Source organism: Caloenas nicobarica, chromosome 4 (genome assembly GCF_036013445.1).
Source record: "Caloenas nicobarica isolate bCalNic1 chromosome 4, bCalNic1.hap1, whole genome shotgun sequence".
Taxonomy (NCBI): Eukaryota; Metazoa; Chordata; class Aves; order Columbiformes; family Columbidae; genus Caloenas; species Caloenas nicobarica.
The window spans coordinates 51,615,387-51,642,611 of NC_088248.1; the positions used below are offsets into that span (position 1 = coordinate 51,615,387).

General features: G+C 37.2%; 1 protein-coding gene across 8 annotated transcripts in view; it reads left to right on the plus strand.

The window, feature by feature from the left end:
- Positions 1-27,225, plus strand: part of FRYL (FRY like transcription coactivator) — a 163,875-nt gene that overhangs the window by 60,965 nt on the left and 75,685 nt on the right. For all 8 annotated transcript variants that reach the window (XM_065633171.1, XM_065633172.1, XM_065633166.1 and 5 more), the window contains 8 exons: positions 7,678-7,877; positions 14,169-14,222; positions 19,854-19,993; positions 20,446-20,542; positions 22,898-22,977; positions 23,469-23,549; positions 24,016-24,184; positions 25,255-25,347. In XM_065633171.1, coding sequence (XP_065489243.1) covers positions 7,758-7,877; positions 14,169-14,222; positions 19,854-19,993; positions 20,446-20,542; positions 22,898-22,977; positions 23,469-23,549; positions 24,016-24,184; positions 25,255-25,347 — 834 coding nt within the window. In that variant the 5' untranslated portion in view covers positions 7,678-7,757. The remainder of the gene's footprint in view (positions 1-7,677; positions 7,878-14,168; positions 14,223-19,853; positions 19,994-20,445; positions 20,543-22,897; positions 22,978-23,468; positions 23,550-24,015; positions 24,185-25,254; positions 25,348-27,225) is intronic.

Sequence of the window (27,225 nt, forward strand, 5' to 3'; positions counted from 1 at the left end):
TTTGGGGAAAGCTAAGATTAACTTTCTTGCCTGCGTTTTCAGAGGCTTTGAAAGCAGAAAACAAGATTCATGTGAAAACCTGTAACTACACAAATTGGCAGCTGGTCTCCTTGTTGAGTCAACTTTCCATAAAGAAAGGATGTTCATATTTTGGGGGGATAGAAAAATGAATTGTATGATGAAGCTTCAGAAGATTTCTGTGAGGTTTTTGTTCTGGGGTTTTTGGTTTGGTTTGGGTTTGAGTCCAAACGAAAGCTCAGCTATCATAGTACCGGTTCCCACAATGCAATCAAAGCTTTTACTTACTGTATTCGCTCTCAGGGCATCCTTTACATTTTAGCCATATGCTTTATTAGCTACTTGTTGAAATAAACCTACTCTTTATTGATGCAGCATTCATTTATGTTTCTTTGTTCCATAACTTGGCTAAAATGTAATATAAACGTATCTGAAGCTCCTTAGATAAATTGTCATTAGGAAAGTGTATCTACTGCAGAAGTAAAATGTAAATTCCAATTTAGACATGTATGGGAAGTTATCGATACACATATAACTTCCTCTCACTGGAAGGTTTGGCTTTACAAATGTTACACTGAACCACACTGCTGAGCTAAGCCAATTCAAAGCCTGGTTCTACTTCACAGGTGGGTATTCCATTCATCTTAGTAACATGTGACATTTCATAAATGCATGACAGAAGTACCAGATACTGCTTCTGGTTATTTTATTATTTTCATAAAATTCACATAAAATCTTTGAGAGAGAAAGAAGTGAATAGGAATTTGCAGTCTGAGCTTTTAGTCTATGTGGCTTGTTAGAGATAATGGTTCTTCTTTGTCTGTTCATGTGAGTGTACACGTGGAGCCATGATCTTTGTTAAACATTTTCCAAAGATAATTCACTGTATACTGCCAACACAGAGAAAGAAGAGAGAATGCCATGCCTTATATCACTGGATGAATTATAGTGTAGTCTGTAGGATGTTTGCTCATCAGGAACTATATATCCAGACTGAGACAGGAGAAATATGTGAGAAAGAGCAGATTTTTTTTTTTTTCCTGCTCATGTATTTGGTCTGTTTTCACTTTCAGCCACTGTGTTTATATTTGTGGTGTTACTGATAGGTACGTGTATATTATGTAAAGCAAAGGAATATCTAGGTGACACAGCCTATGAAAATTTGTATGGTCAGTGGCCCTTAATAGATACATAATTTCACTGGCAACAAGTGCGGATTTTATTCACATTATTTAGGTTATCTTGTGAAGTGGCATGACTCTGGTGTCAGGAGGTTGCTATGCCTCTCCTTTTACTTTCAAGTTTTCATACCAGTATCAAGAATAATATTTTTATTAGATAGTTGGTTTTTTAATACACATCATAAAGAATGCCTCGAAAAATGGCATCAGGCAGAGACTTATTCTCTTAGTCCCTCTAAGCACATCATTGAGAATAATGTACATCACTGAAAAAGTTGGAATGCATTTATATTATATGTAACTGGAAGTGATTAAAATAAGTATATTTTACAAGTCTGCAATTTCTTCTATTGTAATCTATTAGCACCATTTAAAATGAGTAACATTTTGCTGGTAAAGGAGCGTTAATGAAATAAATGGAAAAATCTGAATGAGTGCAGTATAATGCAGAATCTCTCTAATCTCTCTCCAGCTAGAGCTAGTAAGGCAGTAGTAAATCCAATTTATGGACGGACTTAACACACTGTCACTAGTGGTACATTGGTTGGACAAAAACCAGTGAAGTAGCCCTGGCTGGTATACTTGCTGTCACATGCCTCAGGAAACCAGGTAAACTGGCTGGATAAATGAGAAGCATCTGCATCTTCCTGTTGCTACTCTGAAAGCAAGCCCTAGAGATTCAAGTGAAGAACAGTGCCTTGGTGCTTTGTCTGTAGACTGGAGGCTAAGATTTGGAATGTGTATCCTTTGTTAGAGCAGTGTATGTTGAACTTTGTTGTCTTCATGAAGATAAGATGTTCACCATTTCTCTCATTCAAATCATGAGGTTTTTTCACGGACATGAGTAAGGAGACTTTGGAAACAATAGAAACCTGATGGTCTACAGGAATTGTAGAGCTGTGAAATAATGGTAAGGTTGTTGAAGAAGTTGCCTGCTCTAGAAAACAGACTGCTGGTCTGGGACACAGGAAACCTACGTGTAACTTTTTGGCTCTCCTCATAATTTGTTGGGATGATACTGGGTAGGTTGCCATCTCTTTTGAGCATTGACATCCTTATTAGGAGAAAATAATGACTCCTTTGGTAAAATAACTGAAGATTTGTTGCTATGAAGCACTCTAACAATTGTTACAGATGTGTTTCTGTGTATATTAATGTCACTTCTGCGAGGCAGGATGAAATGTTCTAGATGTTTATCAGAATAGAAGACAAGGAGCTTAATTAAAATTCCTTTAAGTAACCACACAGATAATATTTTTAATCTTTGGGAATTTTCATATTGTCAGTTGGACATGCAAGTATTCTTGCTACCTTAGCAATGAACTTAAAAATAGCAACCAAGAATATGATCTGCTTGGTGGAAACTGAGGAGGCCCTCTTGGAAGTGTGTTGAGTATCCTTATTTTATAGTTGGATTACTTACTATAAAAAACCAAACCAAAACAAACCACCCACAAAACAAAAAAACATAAAATAATTCTAGATATATTTTCAGATATCTCAAAAGAGGGGAGATACCTGACAAAAGTTGTGCTTCAGTTGGACCGTTCGACCTTGCTGAGAGACAGCAGCAAGTAAAAGAAAGCACATTTCAGATAAAGACATTAAAAACTTAGAAAGTACTACTTAGAGCACATGTGAAGGGTCATCACTTGGCTAAGTGTAAAGTAGTACCAAAAAAAGTATACAAAAGCTAAAAATCATAATTTAATATTAGCTGTGAAGTGAAATGCACTCATGGACTGTCACAGGCTGGGGTGCGTTTGTTACCTTTTGGTACCTGTTTTGTATGTTTGAATCCTGAATAATCTTGTTGGTAAATAGGACACTACTTATATCCTCAAATAGTTGATGATTTGTGCTATAAGAACAAAGCAGCATGATAAAAACAGTATTATTTAATATCAACTTGCGTATTAAGTAACCTTTCCTAGTTCTGGACACTAGTCTTTAACATGAAACAACTTTGTTTCTAATTTAGCGTACATCAGAGTATGTTGCCTTTTGACCTTGGAGTATGTTGTCTGTCTAATTATCCTTTGTATTGTTTTACTGTTCCTTGAAACTATCCAAACAATTTGGTGTGGTCCTAGCAACCAAACAATACTGCTTAACAGAGATTTCCTATGGCACTTGCTCCCAGATTTCCCAGTAGCGCTAGCTCGCAGCAGGGCAAACAAACAGGATATTGTTTCAAGTGAATAACATTCAGTGTTTTCAAGCGATTTATGAGAGTAGTTTTTTCTTTTGAACGATTGAGTGGTATGATTTTCGGTTCCAGGTTTCAGCTGAAGTTCTGTAGAATGGTCCATGTTTTGAAGCTTCAAAGCAATGTTTGAAACTCAAATTTTCTCTGGCAGCTAACAGCAGAGGATGGCTTATGCTTTAATGACAAAGAATAACAGAAAGAAATTATTTAATCCTGTCCTGTAATTAGATTTTTTTTTCCATTAAACATGTTGTTTAAAATCCACATAGACCCCTCCTACAGTGTTATCGATTGGAAGTTCATGAGTAAATGAATCCCACTGAACAGTTACACCAGATAATAATGTTGTTTGACCTAGTTAGGAAATCTGATAAAAGATTTTGGCTTTTCTGTAAGGAACTACAATATATCTTCTTGTTATACACAGTCAAGCTCCCTTCCCTTTTCCCCTCCTATACTGCTGTTTGTTTTGTATTTTTCTGTGTGTATTTAACTAACTTACTGGTTTTACATAGCAGATAAAACCATGAACAAGAGTCGTTCGTGTGAACCATTAATGCTGTCATGAATTAGAATCCTCAGCAAGTTCATAGATGAAAGTAAATCCTAATCATTATTCTGCCTTTTGAATACACTGGCATTTCACTGCACTAAGATATTTGTAATCCTATCATGGCAGCGTTAATAACTGCTTCAGTTTGACATTTTTTGCTTATTTTTTTGGGAAGGTTTGTTACCAGCCGAAGAGCTTGTGCATGTGAGCAAATTGGACAACAGGTTGTGTCAAAATTAACCTAGGGAAAAAAGTTAATACGTGTGCTGCTCTTCCAGTTCCGTTCATTACACAGCTGCCCACTTGTGTTTGCTTGCACAGGAGGAGGGTGGAACAGGGCAGGACGTGGCTGGGTTGCCTCCCTGGTCAGTGCTGCAGCTTGTGCCAGCTGAAGGGGGCTGTGAGGAACTGCAGCCCAGGAGGGGTTGGTGGCACTATGGGCTCATACAAGGCTGTCCTGGTGCCACGTTCCCCTGGCTTTCATGATTGTGCCCTCTGCCTTGCAGTGAAATTTCTGCAACACTTCTGGGAGCTGGTCTGATTGTAGTCCAGTTGCTTATTTTTTTTCCCTGCCAGGGTTAGGTTTTTGATCAGTTTACCCATTTTGAGTTGATTTCCTGTGTTGTCACATGAGTCTGGGGGTAGGATTTGCCTGTAGTGTGCCTGGTTTTAGATCAGCCTAAACAGCCGTGGGGATTTATTCTTAGTGAGAGAAACTGTTTTGTACCTTGAAAAGGTTACATCATAAGATGGTTTGCTACTGAGGATTAGTTTACTAATGCAAAGTAACAATAGTAATTTGAGGATGATCAGCTATTGATGCTTTCCAGATTCTTAAATGACAGGGGCTTTTTAAGGCAATCTTTTGAAAACTGGAGACTGAAATGTATTGTGTAACCACACTATTAAGGCTTGTCTACATAAAGCAAATCTAGATGTAGTTCTGGGTAGAAGAGCATGTTAGTCCCTCTCAGTTTCCCTATAGAGCGAGAAGAGCTGGTTGAGTACCAGCTTCTCGTTGTTCAGGAGCGTGGACTGGACTAGAGCTGTGGCGTATTCCTCTAAGTCCCCAGTCCTGATCATATGGGAATTGTGGCACACGCCAGTGGGTAAGTCTAGAAGGAGCCAAAGCAGCTGCTTTGCTAAATTTTTTCTGACCAGACACAACTAACGATATTCAAAAGGAGATTTAAACTTCTAATTTGTTTCCAGTCTGATAGCTTCAATATGTGATTTAAAATAATAGAGTCCACCTTGTCTGTTGAGTGTAACAAAGCTTTATCTTTCTTAGAAACTCTCATATTAAGGATAGAAGCAACTGTTTACTTAGAAATGTGGGATATGTCTTTGGAGTCCTTAGGTACTTGATTTTTTATTTTGTTCATCTGCAGATAGAGATGAGAGGAGAATTCTTCAAAATCTTTATGTTGCATCTTTTTTCTATTTTGTCAGTCTCATACTTGGTGTTTCTTTTTGATGCCTACTATGGCTAGGAAGGAGATATTCCTTTTCTTCGTCTCTTATCCTCTCAAACCTCCGTGCTCTCATTCTTGAACACGTAATGCATCTCTCTCATTTCCTGGGTTGCCTTTGGAAGCATCGGGGCTTAAAAGTGACAAGAGCATGAACGCTGGAGAATGTAGACATTGTAAAGAAATGAAATATTTTTTAAAGTACCTGACACATTTATGCTTCTGTACTGAGGGACAAGGCAGTCATGAGATATGGGATAAGACAGAATTTTTCTTTCAAGTCAGATATTTTGGGTTGTTACCTTTATTTGCAGCATGCGCTTTGGTCTGTTTCCTGACACCTTTGTGTGCTTTCATCCAGCAAACTTCCACCGTGGAGTTCTAGAACATGGCAGCATCCTTGATCTCCCATTGCCTGTGCCGTGTGGCTCACGCTTTTCTGTGTCTTTTACGACCTCTGTTATCGAGATCAAAGCACTAGATCAAAGTTAGAGGATGTTCATAAACGCTTTATGGCATGCAGTGTGCAGGCATGTTGTTCTGGTGTTGCCCTCGGTAGCCAGGAACTCAGCTCTGTGACCTTGGCAAGTCCTTCCAGCCTCAAAGATAGCAAACTGCAATTCGTGTGCAGGAAAATTAAACATTACTCCAACAAAACAGCAAGTTTATACAAAAAATACTTAGGGGGAAGAACACAGGTCATATGTAGTACTACCAACCTTATGCAAGGTAACCTTTTTGATTAGAGGATAAGGTAGTTGTGACCGTTCTGCTTTCACTCATGCTGATTTGTTGTTGACTTCAGTAATGCGTTTGGTAAATGAATGCTTTCTGTGGAAGTCGAGGAACTCTGAGTTATGTAAAATGTGACTTTGCGAACTGATAAAAGAAATTATGAATGGCCGAGACTCAAACTTGGGAGGATGTGAAGTGAAGTACTGCAGGTTTGGTCTCCATGGCAACCAGTATTTTCATGAATGAGTTGCACACTGAAAGAATGACTAAAGTTGTGGATAATATTTAGCTAACAGAAATTGCACATGTACAAGTTGGAAACACACAAAAATTTCGCAAGTTCGTCAAAATTGACCAAGCACACCTCTTCACACTTTAGCTGCAAAAAGCCCTAAAGAAGCCTTCCTGAACAAATCATGATATGTAGAACAATAAAATAGACTGAGACTAGGTTCCCTATACAACTATCTTAGGAAAATCTTAATATCACTAGGTAAGAATTCTTAATATCAATTAAAAAAATAACATCTGCAGTCCTGGAATATGCTAGAGAAATATCAGAACTTTCTGGGTAGATCTGGGGCATCATTAGAGATGTCAATATGTGCAAGACAAGAATTGTAATTATTTACCGTAATTGTTATGTGCGTGTTGGACTCATGTATGAGTGAGTTCTGATACCTGATTTTTGGTACTGCAATTCACATGGGGTGCAGCCGTGATAGTAAATAAATGTTTTTCAGTGTTTAGGGAGAAAAAAATAAAGGTGGATGGATAAATATATGTAAACTTAGTATATGACAATTTCAGTGTAAGGATGAAAGCACTAATCCTTAGAGAGGGAGACTAATATGTCCAGTGTTTTTTATATTGATCAGTTAATTAATATTTCTGATAAGGAACAAGTCTTTCAGATTTGTGACTAGAGACTAGTTAGCATGACATGTCCAGAAAGGATTTGGATTCTTTTTAGGAAAATTAGCTTACTGACAAAAACTGTCTAGAGGGGCCAAGGAAATATTTCTCCTGAAGATATTTGTACACCAAGTAGAAACTTGAACTTCATGGACAATTTCTAAAAATTGAATCAAGCGGATGCCTCTCACACTATAGAGGGATAACCCTTTACATTGAAACTTTTGATTTTTACTCATACTTGAACTGAAGGTACCAGATATTAAAAGCTGTAATCTTTATTGTGATCATCGTACAATTGTATTCAGAATGGGGTGGTTCACACAGTGCAAGACAGTTTTGCATTTTATCACTAACAAAAATGAGTTACATTGTAAACCCGTATGCAACTTATATTTAAAGTAGAATTTCCTACCTAATAAAAAAAAATGTGTTGGATGTTATAGCTAGTTATTTCCTTCTTCTGGTTTACAGAATTTACTGTGTGTATATGTCTGTGTGGTGGATGGGAAAGTAAAGATGTGACAGGCACTGTGTTTAGAAGCTCTGCTTTATAGCTTTTTCTTTTCTTTTTTTTTTTTTCCCCTCTTATAGCCTCCACACCACCCAGCAGAGTAAATAAACGCAGAGTTTCTCCAAGTGTTGTTTCCACCTGGGAAAAGAGAGGCATCATCATGTCTAACATTACTATTGATCCAGATGTCAAACCTGGCGAGTATGTCATCAAAAGCCTCTTTGCTGAATTTGCTGTTCAAGCTGAAAAGAAAATTGAAGTTGTAATGGCTGAACCTTTGGTAAGTCCTTTTTTTTTCATAGTATCCCTTGAAATGGTCCTGCTTTTTTTCTAAAGTAGGTTGATTTATCATATGTATGGTTACTGAAAAATACACCCCCAGATATTGTTGACTTTTCAAAAGGATTATTTCAACTAAGCTTCTGCAAACAGAGTTGCTGCCTGGATTATGTTTTATTGACTTCGGTTAAAACTGTCACGTAGTGGTTACTGGAAACAAGACCTCTTAGTATTAATAAATTCTGTAAAGTTACAAAAGGAAATAGCAACAACAAAAAATGTTCCTTCATTAACACTGCCAAATGTGTTTCCTGCTGATGTTTCTTTGAAATAATACTTTGACAATATATTTTCAACAAAATGTGCATTTGGTTGGTTTTCCCAAGTAATGACACTAGCACCTGGAAGAATATACCAGGCAGCATATAGTGCACATTTGGCAAAGTGCAAAATTCTATTGGTGATCCAGACGCATGATCCTGAAATAAATGTGTTGTTGGGTTTTTTTTAACTTGGATTCTGGGAAAGAAAAACAAACAGACAAAAACCACAAACCACAAAAACAAACAAACAAACCCACACCAAACAAAACCAACATAGAACCTTGGAAATTCACTGAGCAGGCAGGACACTGCAAGTGGCAGAGGGCCCCCGTTTGCAATTGCTGGGTGCAGAAGGGTTCATGTGCAGAAGTGCACCTGTGAGCACTTGAGCCCCGGTTTTGAAACTTTAGGAAAAAAATGTTATTAAGGAGCAGTCCAAAAGAATGCAAAAATGGGGCTAACATGTTTTGTTGTGTCACTGATGGAATCGTCTTTAAGTAAAACCATTAGTAGATCAAAGGTTGAGGAAAAGGAAACATTTCTTTCTAAACATCTACTTGGGTATATTTTATGTGTGTGTACCAGGCAAGCCTACAACTTAAACACAATGTGTCTGTTTCCTTATAGACATGCAAAAGAGTCAAATATTCAGGAAGGTTTGATGAGAAAGCACAGAAAGGTTTGTAGGAAAAGGTGCTTGCAAATGGTGAAGGGTACGTGATGAGGAAGCAAGAGGAGGGCTCCAGGGTGGTGATGCCGTGGGTGAAAGGTAGGTAGCTCCACTCAGGGGTCTGCCAGCTTCCTGCCGTGAGCGTCACTACCTCGGCCCCTCTGTTCATCTGCTGAACGTACAGGGAGGGTCACGGTTGGCCAGAACGATGTGGACTGGCTGCGATCCTACACCAGATGTAATAAATACTCCAACAATTGCAGGCTGTGTCTCCCTGCCATGCTGTTGACTCTTAAGCAAATGTTTTTAAATCTGTTAATCCTACAAGATCCAAACATCTCACAAGATTAAAAATAAGAAAACTCATGAAACTAATGAAATAGTGCACTTTTCAAAGAAGAATGATTCTCAGCTCTGTTGTCTGCTGAGGTTTTATGGTGGCTGCATGAAGTCTACCTTAGTCAGAATCTGGATACAATATCTATAAAATTCTCTGGGATAAAATAAGAAATTATGAATATTAATGGAGTAGTAATTTGTGAAGATATTTAACAGTTCTGTCTGGGTTCATTTGCTAAGTTGAATTCCTTTAAATAAAATATTTTTCAATGCAGTTAGGTGTCAATTTACACATATAGCCAGCATTCCTTTGTTTATATTGGTAAAAAGGAAGGACTGTATAGAAAACCAGCAGAAGTGCCAAAAGCTGTGGAAAACTGAAACAGTCTGAGCCCGTGTAACCCAAAGAGGTAGAAAGGGATCCTTAGGTGTCTCAATGAAAGGTAGCACTAAATTACTGAAGTGGTTTTATTTTTGTACGTAGTATTCAATATAAATACTGCATATTCAGTTCTAGTGTATGACATTTAAAAAGAAAAAAGGCCGACAGGGCAGAGGAAAGGCACTGACTAAGATTGAAGAAAAGGTTTTAACGGAAGAGGGGAGAGCCCTTTATCATTTTAGTGTGATTTTGTTTTGTGGGATGACTTGGCCACAAATAATAATATGGAGAATATATGTACTGTCACATAAATCTTTAATGTGTTAGATGAAGTGAGACTGTTGGGGAGAATTTGGAGCGAGACCAATTAAAGTTAGGAGCTAGACACTTTTTAAAACTTGAAAATGAACATGCCAGCAGGGGAGCAAAAAGTAATTAAAAATAATGATAAAAAAATAGTAACTTCAGATGAAGACGACACTTGGGGGTGAGGGAATGGTACAGTTTTGGCTAGATGTATGGGTTTCATTTAGAAGTACTTGTGATTTTAAAAAGTAACTAAATGGTTTCTCTGGCTGTGAATTTATTTAGAATACTCAGTGAGTAACAAAGTAGTTTCCTTTCACTGATTTAATTAAGAGGTCTCTGCTTGCAAAATCTTAATACCACAGAGTTTCCGAAGTTATGGAAAGAGCTTATCAGCAAATGCTTAAAATAAATGATTCAAGTAGCGGGAAGGAAGATCATCCTTTTAGCGGGTAAATTAAATTAAAACACCTTTGTGTTTGTTCTAAATCCTTCTAAGTCTTTTGTAGCAGTATATAGTTTTAAAGGAAAAAGGGCTCAGGCAAAATTTATTGTAGCTTAAAATACTCTTCCTCAGCTGAGCAAGGATGACTGAGGCATGATACCAGCCTTCCCCCAGATGTGAAGAAAACCATACCAGTGAAAAAGATTAGTGACAAACTCAGTTACCTTGTATTTTGTCAGGCTGCATGTAAATATAGATGGGTAGAATTTAAGCAGAGAGTTTGACATGGTACTGGCAAGTTCCCAAGCTGTGAACTAGGTAAGCTGCTAACTTACTAAATTGTAGCTCAGTCTTACGTTTAAGTCAGAACCAGCAAGAGTGTTTAAGTGTGTTGCCCAACACCAGCAATTTTGTTCCATCATGGAGATACTAAACCTTGCTTAGACTAGTACTGTCCACTTCTGCAAGTCTTGTCTAGGTGCTTTCCAAAGCTTGTCAGAAATCTGTAAAGTTTAGCGCACCGCGTGTCTTCATGGCGGCGTTTCTCGCACGCTGCCCTGACACCGGGCGAGGTGCTGCCCAGCACACGGGCTCAGGGAGGCGAGGAGGCAGCGTCGCTGCTCTGCCTTCTTGCCGGGACACAGAGACCAGTACACGGGTTTTGATGTGCTCACCCTGGCTGCCCCGCTGGGCCCTGCTGGCCGCCAGGGGCCGGGCCAGTGAATGCTGGAGAGGGGCCAACGGGTGGGACCTTTTTCCAGGGGTGCAGTTGTTTGCACAGCACCCGCACGTCTGTCTACATCCTGATCCCCGCTGCCTGCCATATGTTGACATTTCTGCTTTATACAATGGATGCAAACTGCTCTTTGCTTAATTCAATAGTGGGGTTTTTTCATTTCACTTGTAAAAGATAAATGTAGGCCTGTTATTTCCATTTCTCTCTGAACTTCGGGAACCCAGGAAAATAAATCTTAAATTATTAATTCAGTGAAAGTTTCCAGACATTTACTTTATGCTGTTGGATAGATTTTTGGAAGTCGTATGAGATGACTGGGGCCATGACAAAGCAGAGTTAGAAAAAGACATTGGAAGAAAATAAATTTTAAAGCCTTATGAATAATTCAAAGGCTTTGATAAACCTGTAACTGGGTTAAAGAGTATTATTTGGTCACGTTGCATTTGTTTGGTCAGTGTTACATTAACTATGGTGATGTTTACCTTTTAGCAGCTAAGATTTTTAATGCTGAGGAAAAATAATAGACATGATTATGAACTTGTAAGGTCTTCATTCCTTCTGATACTAAAAATCTTAAAAGTTATATCAACTGATGTACAGTATCTCAATGAGTATACAATGGGAGGGGGAGCTAAACTTTCAGAACTATCTTAAAAGTAGTTTGCTATCTATTGACATGGATTTCAAGTTCTTCATCTAAAGACTTAAAGATTATTTCACTGCTCTTTGATTTTTTTTTTAAATTATAATTCTTTAGCTATTTTGGGTTTTAGACACATGCAGTGGGTATAAAAACCCTAGTGTTTGTTAACCTGTATGATAGTTTTGCAGTACCATGATGGAAACGTGGCGTGTTGGGGCATTTGTATCATAAGGAGACTCAAGGAACCTGACTTTTTACTGTCTTCCAGGAAAGTCAGTTCCCTGTCTTCTCAGGAAATAGTCTCATAGTTTTCTTCCTTCAGCTTATTCAGCAATATACAATGTTTATATAGGGTGGAACATTTCTCGTGTTTCAGTTTTATAGATAAATTGCACAAATAATTGTAATCTTATCTAAAAGTGTAGTACAGATAACATGAATTCACCTACAGCAGACATTTCCTTATTAAAAAAGGGGAGGGAGAAATTCTAGTTAAAAGGGAGTTCTGATTGGCAAGTGCTCTCTGGATCTTCTGGTATCTGCTGCAAAATGTTGATTCTTTTAACAGTATTTTGAACAGATTTAACATGTAAAATTGTATGAATTTGTAAGTTTCCAAAAAGTGTTTATTTGCTAGTATCTGAAACAGTTTTCCGCTTGCTTTTGAATACACAGTGAAAGAATATTGGCTAATACATCAGTTGATGAACAAATAGAACTATTTCAGGATATTACATGCATTTTCCCGAAACCACCTTATTTTTTAAAATACTTCTTATTTAGCCATACTGGAGGTGTACAGAAATGACAGGGTTTTCTTAGACAATTATGTGTGTTTCTTTGGATTATAGGAAGTGAAAATGACTGACTTTTGAATTGGTACCTATATTATTTCAAGTTATACCTTTAGAGTAGACAAATGCTTTTTGCCTGGGCAATGTTGAATTCAAGTTTTTAGAGGCTGTAATAGTTGCTAGAGATTGTCCTTTTGAACACCAAATGCATCTGCCATCCTAGCAGAAAATGCCAGATATTGTCATGTATTTTCAAGATTGTGATTAGGACAAGTGAAAATAAGGTGCCAGTTTGAATCTTGGACTTGGTACATGCAATGCCAATTGGTATCTGCCAACCTGTCTGTTGCAGCCTTACAAGCGTTAAATACCAAGCAATAGGGACTTTGAAATTTTCTGACAGCAGAAGTGTTGTCTAAACCACTGAGCAGTTATTGTGTGTGAACTGAGACACAACCTTTTTATCAGTACTGCTGGCACCTCCTTTTACAGCCCAGACCAGGAAACTTAACAGCTTTTCCAGCTTAGGACTTGCTAAACTTGCTCCATAAGAGCTCTTGTGTTTGCTCACTGCAATCCAATGTGAGCTGTGAACTCCTTACCTTCAGTACTTTTTCTGCTTTCCTTGTTGAAGGGAATGAGTTAAATGCAACTCATTTATAACCAAGTGAAATCATTTATAATCAAGTGAAAAGCAGTTTAAAATGAGCCGAAAATGCTCATCATGTCTTTGTATATCTTACTGATGTTTAGCATGCCCTTCAAGCTGTTATTGTGGCACTCGGCTTATGGTAAATCATTGACACTCAAAGCCAGTACATGGGACTTTGTTGGTTGTGGGTTTTTTTCGTTTGTTTTGGGTTTTTTTTTTACAAATTTTCTTTCTTGTAGCTGTATAATTCAGTACTCTCAAGAGTGACTAGTAAGAATTGCATATTACAGTTCATGAGTGTTTTGTTTTCTCAGTGCTTTAAGTCTCAATAAATAATTTTGTCATGAATATAATTTAATTTTGCTCTTAACAGAGCAGTACATCTTATGGTACTGGTAGCAATGAAATATTGTAATAGTTATGTTCTAGTAATATTGCATGTATTCTGTACTTTATGAAGTTGTTTCAAATGTAAAGCAGATTAACACTGACATTCTCAATTTCCTGGACTAGATTTTCTAGCTATTTTTCATTGCAGTTCAGGAAAAGTGCAAATTGGAAATGCATTGCACAATTGTCTCTGCCTTTATGGAGGCATTTTAAAATTATTTCTTGTAACTTACAACAACTGCCTTAGATGAACATGAACACGCTTGTTAATTCAGGTGGGAATGACTTTCCTTCCAAGCTACGCTTGGCGCCCATTGCCAGCGGTCTCTGCTGAGCGCAATGCTCTGGGCCCTCCTGCTTGGGAGAGCTGTTGGATGTTTCCTCTTTGTCAGGCTTTAACATTATTACTGTTAAGGTACCAAATTAATTTTAGGTCTGTATTCTTCTATTTTGTGAGTACACATCACAGAAAGGGTTCTAGCTGAAAAATAATGCAAATATTTACATCAAAAGTTATCTCTTTGTTCTGTAATATAACTAAGAAAGAAGGAATCTGTCTGATAACAGTTGATTGCATTGTGAAATTCATGTTTGTTTTTATTTTTTTTACAGGAAAAGCTCTTGTCCAGATCTCTTCAAAGAGGTGAAGATCTTCAGTTTGATCAGGTAGGAGATACGTAATTGAAGGCAGTTTTTATTGGATCAAGATGGCCTCTGTTTTTGCTAAATGGTGGTTCCACTGTTGTAATGACTTGGAATATCCATATCTGAATCAGCATTAGAAAATTTACACCTTGCGTTTGAAGACACTATTTTCCATTGTAGAATATGATAGTAAGGCACTACTAGAGTAGATGGATTGTTTAAAGATGGCAGTGGAAGCTGCTGGAGGAAAGATGCTGAAATAGGGTAGAGGACAAAAAAGACTTAATATATTTCTAGTCCTGTTACAGGCTTTCTGTGACCTTGGCTTGTATCCCTTGTTGTTTCAGTGTTTGGGGTTCTGCTTTTATTAGCAAATAGTGTTAATTTCAGTAACATGGAGCTTACTGAGGGCTTTTTGATTCCATGGCAGAAGACATAAGGTAGATTCAGAATGTTACTTTGCATTTGGTTGCACTTTGAGGCTATTCTGTTTCACTTACGGTGAATTGGAGTAACTCTCTCCTCAATTTATTCATGCTTATTGTCTATATTTCTAATTCTTTCATAGTATACACGTGTTTTTGTCCCATAACTACTTCCTTGCAGTGGAGAGGCAGAATTCAGATCAATCCCCATTAATTGCCTGTTCTTTACTATTATCGAATAGCATCTTACTGTACGAAGATTAGTATTCTGTCCATACCTTCTGTAACTGGAGTTTCGCTTTGTGCTTTCCATTACTCCTCAGATACAGGTATGAGACATTGCAGTGAAATCTGTCGACCTGCCCCTGCTTTTCACTCAATAGCCATCTGTGCACCTCCTCCCAAAAGAGAAACAAGGAAAAACCAAACCAAAGCTGCTACCAAAAACCTCACGTAGCCTTTTAATGTTTTCTCCTCTAACCTGCTGTAAGGCCATTATCTCCTAAACGAAAGTTTACTCATAAGAAGGAAAATGGGTGAGGTGGGATATGACATAAAGTCACATAAAGTCTTTGGTAGCTACAGTATTTTGTTTTAAAACTGATCAAAAGCTAAATAATATACATGATATGGATGATCTAAGGAAATCTGTAAATCTGTAATATTACTGGCCTCCTACCCTGACATTTTTCCTCAGTTAAACATGTTTTTTAGTAAATCGCTAATAGTCATGTATTAAACTAGATACAGGTTCTAAAAATGTGCAGTGTTTAGAAAAATAAAAGGTAAAGCATGTAAGTTTTGAAATCTTGTAATATAGAAATAAACTAGTTTTCCTGAAAATGTAGTACTTTAAAAACACTTAGTTTTGATTGTGTGTAAATATATATGAGTGTGGGGGGCTGAATTCTTATTTTGTTCTTTTGTTATTTGTAATCTGCTTGGAGTTCATTGAGATCTGAATTTTAGTGGTACTGAAAAAGTACTTCAGAGAGTCAGAGTGGAATGGCTGCCTTGTGCTGACAGGGATCGTCAATTTTGATCCGGAATTTTGAATGTTGTTTGGCAAAAGGGATTAAGATGGTTTCTGTTGGTTCATTGCTGGATGTATGAAACCCGTGTTAAGATCAGTTCTCCATCAGGGCAGGAGATGGCAGAGTAAAAAGAGATTATTGGCAAAGTCTGGGAGAGAGGAGGATCCAGATGAAGAGCCGCAGCACCCAGCGACACAGCAGAGAAGCTGGGGCTGTCACTGGACCAACCTTGTTCACCCGGAGATCTTTACTGAGTTAGGAATTTGAGTCTAAAAAGTGGCTTTAGCTGTACTTTGTGAATATGAAGAGCATGGCTGAAACACAGGAGGGGCTCTGGGAGTAAGATGGTATCTAGTTAACACTTGTTCTCTCAGCTTATTAAGTGATGAGAAGAGGGATGAAGGAGGATGGTGTGTAGTGTTGGCTGTCCCTGTCACGAAAAAGTAAAATAGCTGCTTAATGGGGTGATAAGTTATTTCTGTTGGAAAGATAACCAGTCCAAGAAGGCTGCTATTAGATCAGAGTATGCAAAAACAATAGTATTTAATTTTCAAATAGTACAATTCTTTTATTTGTCATTGGGATTTTAATTTGAACAAAAATGTAAATTTAGCTAAAAGAGATGAAACTTCGGAAAATGATAAGGAAACTTTTATGTTGATACACTTCTAAACTCTTAAAAAATGTAGCGTTTTAGTAGCAATGCTTTCCCTTTATCATTCCCACTGCATCAAGAAGCTACCAGAGGGGAATTTTTTTATAGAGCATATATGGCATTTCTTAAAATATTTTTGCTTGTACAGCTTGAAACTGAAATAGCTTGTAGTTTTCTTCTTTTGTTTGTTTTAGGAGTCATACTTGGCAATTTCCTACTCTAGTCATAAGACACCAAAACTTTGTAAGCACACTGAGGCCATCTCGGTGACTTTGCTGAAAGCAGATGTGTCTCTGGGGTTCAGGCCAGTTCAGGCTGTTCGTGATTAGGCACAACCTGAGCGATGTTTTCAGGATCAGGATTTTGCCCATAGCTGGGATTTGGTCTCTAGCATCTTACTGTAATTTTACATCTCTCTCTTTATCTCTCAATGTGCTGTTGAGTACGTTAAGTGCAGCAATTAGCAATGTGTTTTGGCCTTTAAGACTGGAGCAGACTTTGCTGTTTCATTGGGAGCAATGTGAGAATACATCATGATGCCCAGTCTAGTCCTGCCTGTCCTCTTGGGCATTACAGGATCTTTCTTTGTCTGGATTGCTGCCTTCAACCTAGGCATAATTTAATGCTAAAATAAGAGGGGTTGCTTATAATTTTTTATATAAGGCGATCTTGCATTTGGTATCCAAACAGTATGGTAATTAAATAAAAAGAATAAGCATATAGCTCATGTTCTGTTTAGAAGCTATGTAATATGAGCAAAGATTTAATCTTCCCAATAATTCCAATGTCTTTTCATTAAAATGTTAAGGATTCAAAACTTGATAGGAAATAAAAAATTATAAAACTGACAATTCGTTTCAAGAGGAAAATGTTTGATAATGCCAGTAGTTTCTGAGTTTATCACTTCATCAATGACATTTTTCAATGCATGTGATACTGCTTGTTTCTGTGGAAGTCGATGTAAATTACCTAACTTCTGGAATGTTTAAGAATGGTAGTAGTATTTATATACTGTGTAAGCTTGCAGGAAAAACTAGGGAAAAGGTTTAGTAAAGATTAAAATGCAGTTTCCTTCTTTTTCTTCGACTAATAAACACAACAGTTCAGAAGGAGAACAGAGGAGAGGTGCTTTGTGGAGTCATGTTACATTGTCAGCATAGGGTAACTTAACTGTTCACCTAATCTGTTCCTGTCCTGTTGTGTGGGTACATATTGGATATATCATTATTTTTAGAGAAAGATAAATCAATGTATTTCTCCAGTGTTAAGGTTATCTGGGGTATGGGAATTGGCAGCGAATTCTGAAGGCAAAACACATTTTGGATTGCTCTGGTTGGTGATAGATCCCTTCTTCATCAAGTTTAGCTTTAGCTTTCATTTTAAGAATTGCCATTTACGTTGATGACTTGGTGCTGAGTCTAATACCTTCAGTTTAGTAACGGATGAGGCTTCATTCTTTCTGCTTTCTGAATCTTTCATTTTCTTCCCCCCGAATACATTAGTGCTTTTAAGTTGTGATTTCTGCTCGTGGCTGGAGTGATGTCAGCTGAGATGTCTGAGTACCCCAAGCTGATGGAAGGCACAGGCATTTCTTGCACATGAAATCTCAGTGAAGAGGTTTTGAAGTTTTATCAATACAGATTGGTCCTTTTCGTCTAATGCTTCCTCTTACTGAAGGATGATAGCTTTAATAGTAGTCCATAAGCATCTCAAATTTCCTCATAGGTTTTCTTTCCTCTTCTCCTCTCCCTCTTCACAAGTTTTTGCTATGTTTTGTTTGTTTTGTTTGTTTTTCCAAGGAAGTTTGTCAGACCTCTGCCATGTCAGAAAATTCTCTTGAGCAACATCTTAATTTGTACATGTTCCTTTTCATCTCTTGCTGCTTCATTTCTGATCACAGTGTAACTTTACAGTGGTAAAATTAAGCTGGTTTTTAGTGTCCACTTCTGGAAGTCTGATGTATGTTGGTTGGTTGAGAGGATATTTACTTTGTATGGCTATCAGTGCACAAGGAACAGGCTTACAACATGTTTGGTTTCCAAAGCAAGTCATAAAGACTTAAATGTATGTTAGTATAAGAATGAAAGTATTCTCAAAATTTAGCCTTTGTTCTGAAATGCAAGACATTATAGCAGGCCTACAGAGTATTTCTAGCTTCTGTTTCTTTTCTGTCTTAAAAAGACTTTGTGCAGTTTTGTGTTGCCTGCAATAACTGCCTTCATCTTTTTGTGCAGTTAGCTCATCCTGCGTGCCCCTCATTCAGCAAACATGCCTAGTTTTTCCTCAGAGTCCATAGTTAGTGAGTGTCCGGTTGACAGACAATAAGAAAAAAGTAATCTCATTGTTCTAGTCAAAAGTTATTAATGAAACCTAGTTCCTGTTCAGATTTAGAATATATGTAGTTTGTTGATACACTGGGATTAATTTTAAGTTTTTATGGATTTACAGAATATGATTTTACTTATTTTGAGGAAGTTTCTCGACTCGTTTACATAATTAAGAGATTTTTTCAGAGGGTAAAGCTACTTTTAATTCTTGTGTCTTGAGTAGCTGACTGGTTAACAAGCTAAGTATTCAGATGGTTGAAAGATCGTCCTGAGGTTTCCATGTGGTTTACCTGCCCCATCCCTTTCCCAAACCTGAAAAAACAAGATGCTTCAAATAAGGACAAAGAAATAATGGCTTGAGTCTTATCTTGCTTTTCCAGAATACTGAGGATGGCTTCTATTCAAACCTCTTATTTGAAAGGTGCAAGAGGTAATTAATACATGGCATCAGTGAGCAAATGTGGTTACTCCTTTTCCAGCCAGTGTTCTGGGGATGGGTTTGCTCCCTGCACGGAGTTTATAGCTGCTTTGTGCTGTCTTTCTCCAGTCATTCTTCTCCTCTCCAGGCCTGGGCACCGATGAGTTAAAGGAAGCCTCAGGAATTTAAGTTTCATACCGGGTTAAGGTCTTTGTTCTATAATGGTTTCTATTGCCACTGTTTCACAGATAGGTTTATGACTCATAGAGGTTTTCTGAAAGAGGACAGTAGATAAGGGAGTTATGCTGAAAATAAATATAGCTTGAAATCTAGATAGTCAAATGTATTAAAAGCAGAGTAGAATATCTAAAAACCTCTTATTTTTGTTTGTATAATAACCAAAGAAGCATGTTTTGGTAAGCTAGAGTTCTCTCTTATCTGTCATTTGTAATATAAAAGTATATATACTTAAAAGATACATATGGTAGCATTCAGGGACATCCTAAAGTCTCTGCTGTATTCTTTATTGTTTTATATGGATCATCTGTAAAAAATTAGGATTCTGTGATCCCTATGAGCTTTGGAACACTTTGTCTACTTAAATTTGTCATGATAATTGACTTAGAGTGTTGTATTTACAGTAATTGTCCTGGATGAAAATGATACATAAAGTTGCCACTCTGTAGAATTATATGATACACAGTTTTTAATGTTAAATACCAATCTGAAAGAATGATTATAATTCTAGGATTTTTAGATTGCGTTATCGTGCTAAACTATTTTTTTTTTCCAGTTGATAAGCTCTATGAGCTCAGTAGCAGAGCACTGTCTCCCCTCCTTATTACGCACCTTGTTTGACTGGTACAGGCGTCAGAATGGAACAGAAGATGAGTCTTATGAATATAGACCTCGGTCTAGCACAAAATCAAAGGGGTAAGAGTTTTCCTTACAAAAGTATGTTTCTTGTGTGCTCTTATAAGAAATGGTGTGCTTTGTACTTTTTTGACAAGTGTTTTGTATTTGGATCTGTTATTACCTAAGTCTGTGTAGAAAGAGCATGGGCTTCTATGAGGTGTAGTATATTTAACTTGCATAGGTGATACACATGAAGTGACTTAATGATTTTAGTGTTGATATACAGAAGGAAGTTGGATGCTAATAATTCAAATCTAGTTTGTCCCATTTTTGAATTGTTTTGGTTGTTGGTATGTCCTTTCAGGAGAGGACAACGATGTCAATGATGGACCAAACCCCAAAGTCTTTCTAACCATCCATTTTATATACGTGTGCAACAATGATCGCATGAATGACACATGTTCCCTTTCTCTGCAATATTTGTGTTCAATTTTGTATATGATACATGTGTTCTTCATTTCTTTTTTTAGGGATGACCAACAACGTGAAAGAGATTATCTACTTGAAAGGAGGGACTTAGCTGTAGATTTCATTTTTTGTTTAGTTTTAATAGAGGTTCTAAAACAGGTAAGCTCTTTTGCTTTGGCAAACTTCTTTTGATCTTTTGTTTTTAATGTCAGTTTTCGTCATTTTTATATTGAAAACTGGAGCATGTATATCATGAGCATATGCAAGACTGTAGTTATATTCTCAGTCGCGTAAAGGCTTTGGCCTCTCCAGTCTTCTCTTTACCTGCCTGCATTATCTCAGTTCATTTCTTGGATATGCTAAGTCAAAGCTACTGATGTACTGCAAAAAGCAAAATTGTAAAAAATAACATTTTATTTCTGTTCAGTACCTTTTGTCTGCTTAAAAATTTTTGAAATACAACATGAAATCATTGAATGACAAGATTAAAATGTCACTTTTCAAAAAAAATTAGAAAGGGTGTGTAATTTTTCTTGGCCTTATAGTCCAGTGCTAGATGATGTCAGGGCAATTTCTGTTAATATCAAATTTGCAAGATGGTAGAGTTTGGCTTCAAGTAGCAGCATTTTTTTTCTTGCATTTTTTGAGAGGGGAAAACAATTACTGTAAGAAAGGGTTTGAAACGAAGCAAATGAGCAAATTTCATGTTACACATACATAAGTAGTTAATGTCTTTTATGCATAGGTACATGAAAATTAAATGGCTTTCTGTACTAAGTACGGTAAGGGCTGTGGTTTAGTTTGCAAATAATTTGTAGGAAATTTATGTTTATGTGGTTGCGTATGGCCTGTCCTTCTTTGAGACACAGACCAATCATCCAAAGTGATATTCGTGTACTGCATGCACAGAGATGCAGAGAACCGTATTAAATCCATCAAACTCTTATGTGTTAGTGTTTTACAGAAGCTCTTTAGTTCATGCTCTCTCCCTGCCTAAATTTTCTATCAGTGCAAAAGAAAAAGGGAACTGGAAAAGGCTGTTTAGGATTGCAGGGTTGCATTGGTAGCTTCAGTGTTTTGAACTGGTAGTAGCTTTTCTGCTGAGTAGAATAGATGTTGTCAGTGACTTGGATATCAAGAGAGGTGCCAAAGTTTTGCTCTTGAAGAAAGTCTGTGGTGACTCCTGTAATGCTTGGGGAGCCTCTCACTGTCACTCCAGACAAAAAGATATTTTTCTGATAAAGATATTTTCTTCTGCTGAAGACCTGCAATGGGTCACTACGCATAGATGCACCACTTCAGGGAACCCTTTCGTCAATTTAACATTAAAAGTTATCTAAAGGAGAGTTGGTATGTTCTGCCTGTAGTTGTGAATCTGCAGTTAGGCAAACACAGCGCAGAAGGGATGGCTTTTGATCAATAGAGGTATTTACATTCCCATTACAACCGTCTTCCTGGAAGGCCTATCATTGTTTAATTCTTAGAAACTGGCTTTATAGGGTGCAAAGGGTACGATCCAGCCCTTTCTGTAATATGCACAGAGCAACCGGAGAGAGGGTGACAGGCATGACCTATGTAGGAACAAAAATCTCTTGCTTAAATGACTACATATTACTCATTCTATGAATATGCATGTAAATTGCCATTTCCAGTAACTGGAAATTCTTGGACAAATAGCTTTTTTGATGCAGAAGAGTATGAAATTATCGAGCAATGAGTGCTTTGTTTTCTGTAGACGAGGCAGTAATCTTTTCTTCTAATATATTTTGGTGACAATCTTAATCACTCTTAAGCAGTAATCTTTAGTAGGGTTATCATAGTCCCTACCTAATTGCTTTGAAATTTTAAAGATATTGTGACTTCATAATTTTATATAGTGCTTTTTCTAATTAATAACATTTGATTTTTAAGCAAATGTTGTGTTCTTTTAAACCTGAGAAAAGTGGTCATGTCAAAGAGAACCTCAGTAAAAAAGGGCCTTCTAATCAATGCTTGGTTTTGGTTTCTCACCAAATTGTTACTTATTGCTAGGAAGATTCTTACATATTTTGGCTGCTTTCATCTGCAGGAAGTCTAAAATGGAGATGATAATCACTTCTCCATTCTTATTATTTGGTTTTGTCTTCATTTATATTGAGATGAATTGCATTTTGAGGATAAATCTGTAATAGTAACACCATACAAGGTAGAAAGTGTGAAAAGATGCATAGTTAACCTAGTCTCATAAATTTTGATGACAAATTAATAGTGCTTACATTACTGTTGTTTATTTTATTATTAATTTAATCCCTAAAAGCCAGTACACAAAATAATTTAAGAGAACATCAATACATGTTGTGTAAATGTTCATGTATGGCAGAATGACTTGATATTGTATGCCAACAAAGGATGTGTCCTTTGACAGTAGTGGGAGAGATTTCTACAGGGCATCTGTACTGTTTATTTACTTCATACATATATATATGTATATATACATGCATAGTTACATACATATAAATGATACTTGCATTTCAGATACCTGTTCATCCAGTGCCAGATCCTTTAGTACATGAAGTTCTAAACTTGGCTTTTAAGCACTTTAAACATAAGGAAGGGTAAGTTGCACATGTATGCTTTAAAATATACTGTGTATTACCAGCCTGTACTTGATTGTTGTGATCATTCTCCTTTGCCTCATATGTAATACATGTGATAATACTGCAAATTAACACTGATTGATATCTTTAAACTGAAAACATATCTTGAAAGAACACAGCTGTGTTCAATATAATGCTGAGTTTACTTAGAATATACAGAATGATTTTCATGGCCAGCCAGTGTAAGAAATGTCTGAGTTTTGCTAACTATAGTGAACTTCTATGCAGAATATCCCTTATGTCTGCTCAATGAAACTACCTCACTTTAGATGTCACCGATGCATTTTATGGTTGACTATCATTGTTTTTATGGTTTTAATCCGTCTTGCTATGAAACGGACTTTTTCTTTGTAACCGAGAACACACTGGGGTTTTAGAAAAACAAGGTTGTATTTAGCACCTTCTTTCCCATCCCTCCCCGCCCCCCCCTATTTTTTTTTCCTCTTTAGGTATTCAGGAACCAACACTGGGAATGTGCATATTATTGCAGATTTATACGCAGAAGTGACAGGAGTTCTTGCTCAGTCAAAGTAAGTTCAGTCTCAGACTCTTCTTGGATTTGGAGAAAAATGACCCCAGACTTAAAGACTATTTAATATAGTAGCGTGTATTACTGACCCCAGTAACTAATCTTTTAAGTGTGAAGTGTAGTCAGGTGTAGTCTGTGTTCCATCTTGTGTTCCAGTACAAAAAATTTGAACAAACCAAGAAATAATCTTTAGTGCAATACTGAATTGCTTTGTTGTCAACTAGTAGGTGCAGGGAAAGGAGGCCTGGTATCAGTCAGTGGTTGTTCAGTTAACATATTCTAATGTGCTTATGATCATGGGCACTCTTAAATGCCTAGATTTTAAGTAACAGGGTTCATCTTGATTGTGTTTCTTTTACTGTAGGTGCTGTTATCATTAACAGACTAAAGAAATAGGTTCAAAATTATAGACATCATATAAAAGTAACTAAGAGTGCAAGTAATTGCAATCTATATCCCTTGTTCAGGTTTCAAGCTGTTAGGAAGAAGTTTGTCACTGAATTAAAGGAACTGCGACAAAAAGAACAGAGTCCTCATGTAGTACAAAGTATCATCAGTTTGATTATGGGAATGAAGTTTTTTCGAGTAAAGATGTATCCCGTGGAGGATTTTGAAGCATCATTTCAGTTCATGCAGGTAAATGAATATTACAGAAAACTGGAATGAGCATGATTTTGATTGTTTAAGTCATGAAGCTAGAATGATGCTGTGAGCAGCTGCTCACTCTACCTGTATGTTGTTCTTCATCCTTTTCTGTTTAGTAAGTTCTCAGAGGTATGAATCATTTGTTTCTCTGCAGTTTGTAAGTACCTAGCAAAATGAGAACCCATTCTCAATTGTCTCGGTAGTGTGGCAAACATATATGAATTTATTAGAGACTAAATGAAAATGAGTAGCAATCAAATAATTTTCTTTCTTTATGAAAGCAGCGCGTTAAAGAAAAAAAGTACTTTTTTTTTTAACAACTGAGATGCCAATAAACACTTAAAAAAAAAAAACCCCTTCAGTCCATTTTCAGAGAGACTTAAAGTCTCATTCATTGCTTCTCTTGGTTGTGGATTAAAAACTGCCTTACTGGATAACTCGCCTATTCCACAGTAACTGAAGTTATTGCAACTTGGTCCTCAATTTTATTAGAGCTATTTAACAGCCATTGACATTGATCTCAATCCTGAATTAAATAGTGTACACATGGGTGCTTTAGATTGTGTCCAGAGTGGTCAGTTTGATATAGTCAAGTATGCGTACATGTGTATGGATTATTTATTTCTCTGTAAAATTTTCTCTGCATTGAAGTCATCTTGATAGTGAAAATGACTATATAAAAAGAAAATGTAATTTTCTAATAATTTCTGTAGAGATAAGCTTTTTTTTTTTTTGGCAACTTCAGAATAATCTGAGGAAAACTGCATATTTATATTATTTTATATTCTGAGTACTCTATATTCTAAGCGGAAAGTAAATAGCTGTCTGGCGTTACAAATGTTCTCCTTTCAATTTCTTTTTAATTCCTGGGGAAACAAGTTTTAAAGTTTCTGGTGTTTCATAAAGTTGATATTGTCAAAGAATGTATGACCAATTTATAATAAATACACTGCATGTTTTAAATTCAAGCTGCAATTGATGTGCTACTGCTGGTGGTTTTTATGGCATAGTGACACTTGTCTTCTTTTTTCTAAATATTTTTTTAATGCTTTCTTGCTAAGGAATGTGCTCAATACTTCCTGGAAGTAAAAGATAAAGATATAAAACATGCACTCGCTGGTTTGTTTGTGGAAATCCTCATTCCTGTGGCTGCTGTAAGTATTTTTCTTCCCCTCCGCTATTCTCCTCACTTTCCGTTAGACTCTCTTTGCTGGGTTGCATAAAACTTCATCAACAGGCCAACACGAAGCTACAGCAGCTCCGCAGACCTCACCCTGACTGTTTGCCACAAGCTCAGAAAGTTTCATCGTAGTAAGGTGGACACACTTGCTGCGATTGTTGCCTAAAATTAGAGTTGTATTACCAAAGGTGAGGTAGGGTGCAATGTGCTCGTCACATTGTCCTGAGAAATGTCAGGTTATAGCTCCATGTTACAACTGATTATAGGGGCACATCTTGCTGTATGTGGAGAACTGGGACGTGTAGATCCCAGTTTGTAGAAAGGGATCTACAAAGACTATCCGGGTGGGGATCCTGTCTAAACAAGTTCACAGGAAAAGAAAGAGAAATCTCTGAACTCTGCATCGTCTTTCAAATGGTTTGCCTCACCCTGAGCTGTGGGGAAATGGTCTCAACCTTGTTTTGTTGGTTTGGTTGTGGGTTTTTGTTGTTGGTTGGTTGTTTGGTTTTAATATTAGAAAGGAAACAATCTTTCTTCTTAAGGCATGACCACAGAGAGGTAGTGTTAGTAGTAGCTGTTTATTGACTGAAGTCTTGATCTTACCTGGGCATACTTATGCTCTTCTAGAGAAGAATTACTTGTCCTGTTAAAAAGTGAACGCGTTTGTTGTTTTGAATTCCATAGCTGCTCGGCAATTGGAGTGGGGGTGCACAGAGAAAGTACTTAGCATTTAGGTAAACGCAAACATTAGTTAGCTAAAGAATAATTTAAATATAGTGAAATCTGCAGGTACAGTACTGAGGCAGAAGCAGTATTTGGGAATTGGCACTACCCGGTGGTAACCGCGGAGGCAGGCACACCGGCGGTGCGGAGCGTGTGTGCTGTTCTGTGGATCGCTTCCCACAAGCTTGGCCAGGATCAGCGCTTTAAACGGTTAGTGAGGGAGGCTTCATCTTCCCTTCTGACTCAGAGTCACTGATCGTTTCATACAAATGGAACTGCTTAAACAGAAGCAGAGAGGCCCATCCCAGATTGAGATGCAGTTGATAGGTTAGTCATTCTCTTGGAAGATGTGAGAATCTTTTTGAAGTAGATGAAGGAACTGAATCTATATTTTTCTGTGTTTTGGCAAAGAAACTTGCTTAAGCAAGTTGGCTAGTGGGTTTTGGCATTGTGACTTCTTTACTGTCATTCTCTTGCTTAGTCATTCAGGCATTTTTAAAAATATGACCTGATTTGGACTCTGCAGGTGTGACAGATGACAGCATATTTTACAGTGGGGAAGTTATGGCTGATGTGTAAGCCCAAGGTTATATTCCAAAGCAACAGTGCGGTGCTGGCAACAACTGACTAATTTCTCATGTGGAACGAGCAGGGCGCTGATCAACTTATAGCTTAAGAACAGCAAAAGACAAATAATTTTGGAAGTGATTTAAAACATAAGTACTTTCTCAGTTCGTTCTCTTAGGATTTGTACATGTTACAGAGATACTAAGCACTATTTTTTATGCTTCCCATCATGAATGTTTTCAGTGTTCTTAGCAAGGAGGACATGACATACCTCTTAACAACTTTGAATAATAAAAACTAACAAAAAATTACCTTATGTAATAGGGAAATTATGAGTATAGGAGATCTCTTCTAAAAAAGCCAACCCCCTTTCCAGCACCCCAGCTCCCAGTTTGATAAATAAAACAGAAACACAGTAGGTTGAGGATAATGTTTAAAAGGATCGTCACAGGTATCTAGAGAGAAGCCTGAGAGACTTGCAGGGGTTTTGATGAAGGTGGCTGCCTGGTTTGTGGTAGGAAGGCTATTTTGTGTGCAAAGTGGGTAAAAAAGGTGTAGGGCC